The sequence below is a fragment of the Limulus polyphemus genome, unplaced genomic scaffold (genome assembly GCF_000517525.1).
Source record: "Limulus polyphemus unplaced genomic scaffold, Limulus_polyphemus-2.1.2 Scaffold67, whole genome shotgun sequence".
In the NCBI taxonomy this organism is placed as follows: domain Eukaryota; kingdom Metazoa; phylum Arthropoda; class Merostomata; order Xiphosura; family Limulidae; genus Limulus; species Limulus polyphemus.
Genome location: NW_013665677.1, coordinates 221781 through 225615, shown reverse-complemented (window position 1 = coordinate 225615; position 3835 = coordinate 221781). Strand labels below are relative to the sequence as shown.

At 31.0% G+C, this 3835-nt stretch overlaps 1 protein-coding gene across 1 annotated transcript in view; it reads left to right on the top strand.

Moving 5' to 3' along the window:
* The window catches only part of LOC106465278, a 4045-nt gene extending 3323 nt beyond the window's left edge, over positions 1-722 (top strand). Inside the window, exon 4 of the mRNA XM_013925485.2 lies at positions 174-722. Within this exon, the coding sequence (XP_013780939.1) occupies positions 174-533 (360 nt within the window). The 3' untranslated portion in view covers positions 534-722. The remainder of the gene's footprint in view (positions 1-173) is intronic.
* The last annotated feature ends 3113 nt before the right edge of the window (positions 723-3835 follow it).

Sequence of the window (3835 nt, the reverse complement as noted above, 5' to 3'; positions counted from 1 at the left end):
CTCGTGTAGCTTTGCGCGAAATTCCAAAACAAACCAACAAACTTATGTAAATTATAAACGTTGTTTTATTTCCATTATATTATGAGGATGATATGTATTATCAATTATAACTGTTTCAAGAAGTCGCTGAAATATTTCAAGTATATAAATCAATTGTATATTGATATTCACAGGTAGAAGCTCCCATAAAAGACGTTTATCGGAATCTCCAGTTGTACTTGGTAGTTGCAGATTCCAGGATATTGGATCACAATCTTCACAATGACAACCCTATTTACCTGGAGCTCTTCCAAAACCTGAAGAAAAATGCATCCGTTCTGTTGTATCACCTTTACGAAAACATGAAGAAGTTGCAAATTGAGCCAGTCACTGGCCCCTGTCAAAATACCAACAAAGAGTTCGAAATGTTACAAAATACACGGACCGAACGGGAACTGATTAGCGCCTCCTTCCTCACGAGGTACACCATTCTTGCTGACTACACTTGGGGAATGTTTTTCAATTACACTTGGCTGTCCCACGAAAACTGTTGAATGGCATAACAACTGGAAAACATTGATTTTCTTCTTGAACGCTGTTTTTTGCTTTTGTGAACGCACTTTAGTATTAAGAAAAACAACATTAGTAATCAGCCTTGCTTCTCTCGTTTCGATGCACATGGACTCGTTATTTTTGAAAACGGATTTTAATTATATAAACTAATTATATATTTGTTATTTTTTGCTTAATGTCGTTCTTGTTGCGATTCGCATTGGTAATACGTGTAATGCAATTATCAATTGATTAAAACATATGACAAAGCCTATTTTGTCTCTGAATTTTTTTCACAACATACATTAAATAACCATGAACTACTTTTCAAAGAGACTTTTTAATAAATCATTTATAACAGACTTTCTTCTCGAAAATCTCATTTAAATAATATGTCTCAAACACTCGAAGCTGCAAGATATTTGTGAAGTGTAATTTACTCCGACATTATATGTTTCCATGGGCAACAAATTTGCTTTAAAATCATTACACTTTCTACAGTTGAGAAACACGTTTGATCCATTTATGCTTTTCATTGTCAAAAAATACGTTCATAACTTGTTTTGCTTTCTATAGTTAAGAAAACGGTCGTCAATCGTAATGTATTTCATTGATATCTATATTGAACTGGACTGAGCATTGATCCTTTCACACGATGTTACCCAAATTAATATAGGGGACATCTTGTTGGTCCCTTGTCGTACTTTCGGTTGCCCAAACGAAGCATATATATTGTAGAGTTTTTAAGTTGAAGCCTATATCATATGTAAGTATGCCAACATGTGTTGCTTGTAATTGTAACAATAGACCAAAAACTGGTTCAGTGTCATTTCACTGGTAAGTTTTATATTTTTTCCGGTAAATAAATAATTATGAGTTGATTTATCGCTGCCAACACATTACATTGTTCAATATAATAACTAAGGCTTAAATGTATTTTTTTATTCAATCGATTCCATGCATTAGTGATATATATAAATGTAGTTTCTGCCCCTCTAATTTTACAAAATTAAAGAAATACAAAATGTTAAAAAAACAACAAATAATAGCAGAAGAACATAAAAAATAGGTCAGATAATCAAAATGACCAAGGTAATAAAAAGCAACAAAAATAGCCAAATATCGTTAAAAGATAACCCCAAATCGCTAAAAAAACATCGAAAATGACAATTATCAATTTTTTTTTCGTTGACGTATCATCTTGGTTTCATTCCTCCACTTAAAGGTATAGGGATATCTGCCCCAAATTTGGAGGCAAAGGCTATTATTTGGGGTTTTTAATATTTTACATTATTTGAATTAGTAGTTTAAAGTGTAGCAGAAACGTCATTTATATGCTACTAAAGGTTCTTTGTAGAAACACAGCTCAAACTCGTCATAAAATATAGAAAAAATTTTAAAGATGCAAAAAAAAAATATTGACAAAAAATCGTAAAAACAAAAACAAATTGTACAAAACGTTCTTAGGTAAATTGAAAGTATCTAACAATCCTTCGTCATTTTTTATAGTATTGTTGCGTCAGCGAGGTCACGTGACTAGTATCACGCCACTTCTTTCTAGAAATATCCTGTTCCTTCAAGAATGCCCTAGCATTTACTAGATATCTGTTAGTCTTGTATATATATAAGACGTTCACAACGTGACGGGACAACAGTGTAATGAGTAATTGAATGTATGCGGACAAAATATTGTTGACCACGTGCGACATAACGTTGTTATAGAGCGACTGTTGAAATTAAGTGTATCGTAAAGTTATATTCAGAAAGAATAAACCAGTTTTATTTAAGAAAGGACTTGTGTTGCTAAAGTTTCGTCGGAACGAATTTACGGAAAATTAATTAACGAACGGAGACGTAACAGTATTGTCATAGATTGTTTTATTTCAAAATATGCAAGAGATTCCTCGAATGGATTAGTATTAGTGGAAATTAATTAAATTTTATCATTTTTAGAAACATTAAAAATAAGTTCTGATGAATAAGTATTTTCATTTATTTGAAATGGACTTATTTCTTTTTCCCAAAATTTTAATTTAGAAGAAAAACTTAACTTTCATGTTCTAAACCTTACAATAATTTTCAAATATATGTCTTCTACGAGCACTATATTCGTATCTATGAAATCAGAATTAGATGTTCTATTAATAAAAATTTTAGTATTCGCTAAAAGTCCAATGGCATAGGATGGGAACCTTCTAGTTATATAATATATTTATAAATCTACCAGAGATTCAAACTCTACTATGTTTCTGTTAATTTATGAAATAGTAAAACGTTTGATTAAGTAATTTATATCATCTACATTCGGTTCTATTAAATTTGTTATAATATTTCTATTTGCATCAATTTTGTTTTTATTTTTGTTTAGTTTTAATGAATTATATTCCAAGTATTGTAATTTTCTCGTAGTTTCAGCATTAAAGTTTGTACCACTTAAATTAGTGCTGTCAATTGATTCTTTCGAATTTCTTTCTAATACATTTATATTAATTTATAATGTTCACTCCAAATCAGTCAAGTTTTCACTGTACAATCTGAGCTGAACGCTCGCCTGTAATTGTACCGATTGCTCGTGCTAGGCCAAGATTCCAGTATTCGTCTGCGATATGAATATTAACGTTCACGTAGCGTCGATTCTGACTTGAAGTCCAGTGTAACAACAAAACGGACGCCATTATCCCATATTTCGCCAAGTTTCACTTTCAGGTCCTCTTTTTTTCTTTGCTCTCAATGTCCCTAAAAGCTAAAATACCAGAGGGGGAGTTAGGTCAAAACTCCCAAGATGGGATATGTGATAACAGATATTGTTCCCAATATATGATATACTTTAAACAAGTACTGATACCGCAGGTAATGGTACTGTTACAGATTTCAAGCCCTGGTTTTTATTTCATCTATTTCCAGAGAGAAGTTTTAGCGGTATAACAAAATTTTTACATCAACAAGATGAGGATACAAAACACAAACCAATTAGACGTAAATTTAAAAGAAGGAGAGGATCAGTGGCAAGCATATTTAGTTGATATGAGCCAATATAAATCTTACAAAAATAGCACAAGCTATATTTTAACAATTATAGATAATTCTAGTAAATGTGCTTGGGCTGTTCTAATTAAAGTATGAACAGGAGGAGAAATAACAAAAGCTTTCAATGAAAGGGAAAAAATCAGATTGATAAAGGAAAAGAAGTTATATCAATAACAAAACTCAGAAATTATTTAATGACAAGAATATTCATTGAAAGCGATGTTAAAGTTCAGATTATTAAAATTTTTTAAAAACTTTGAAAATTAAAATATGGAAA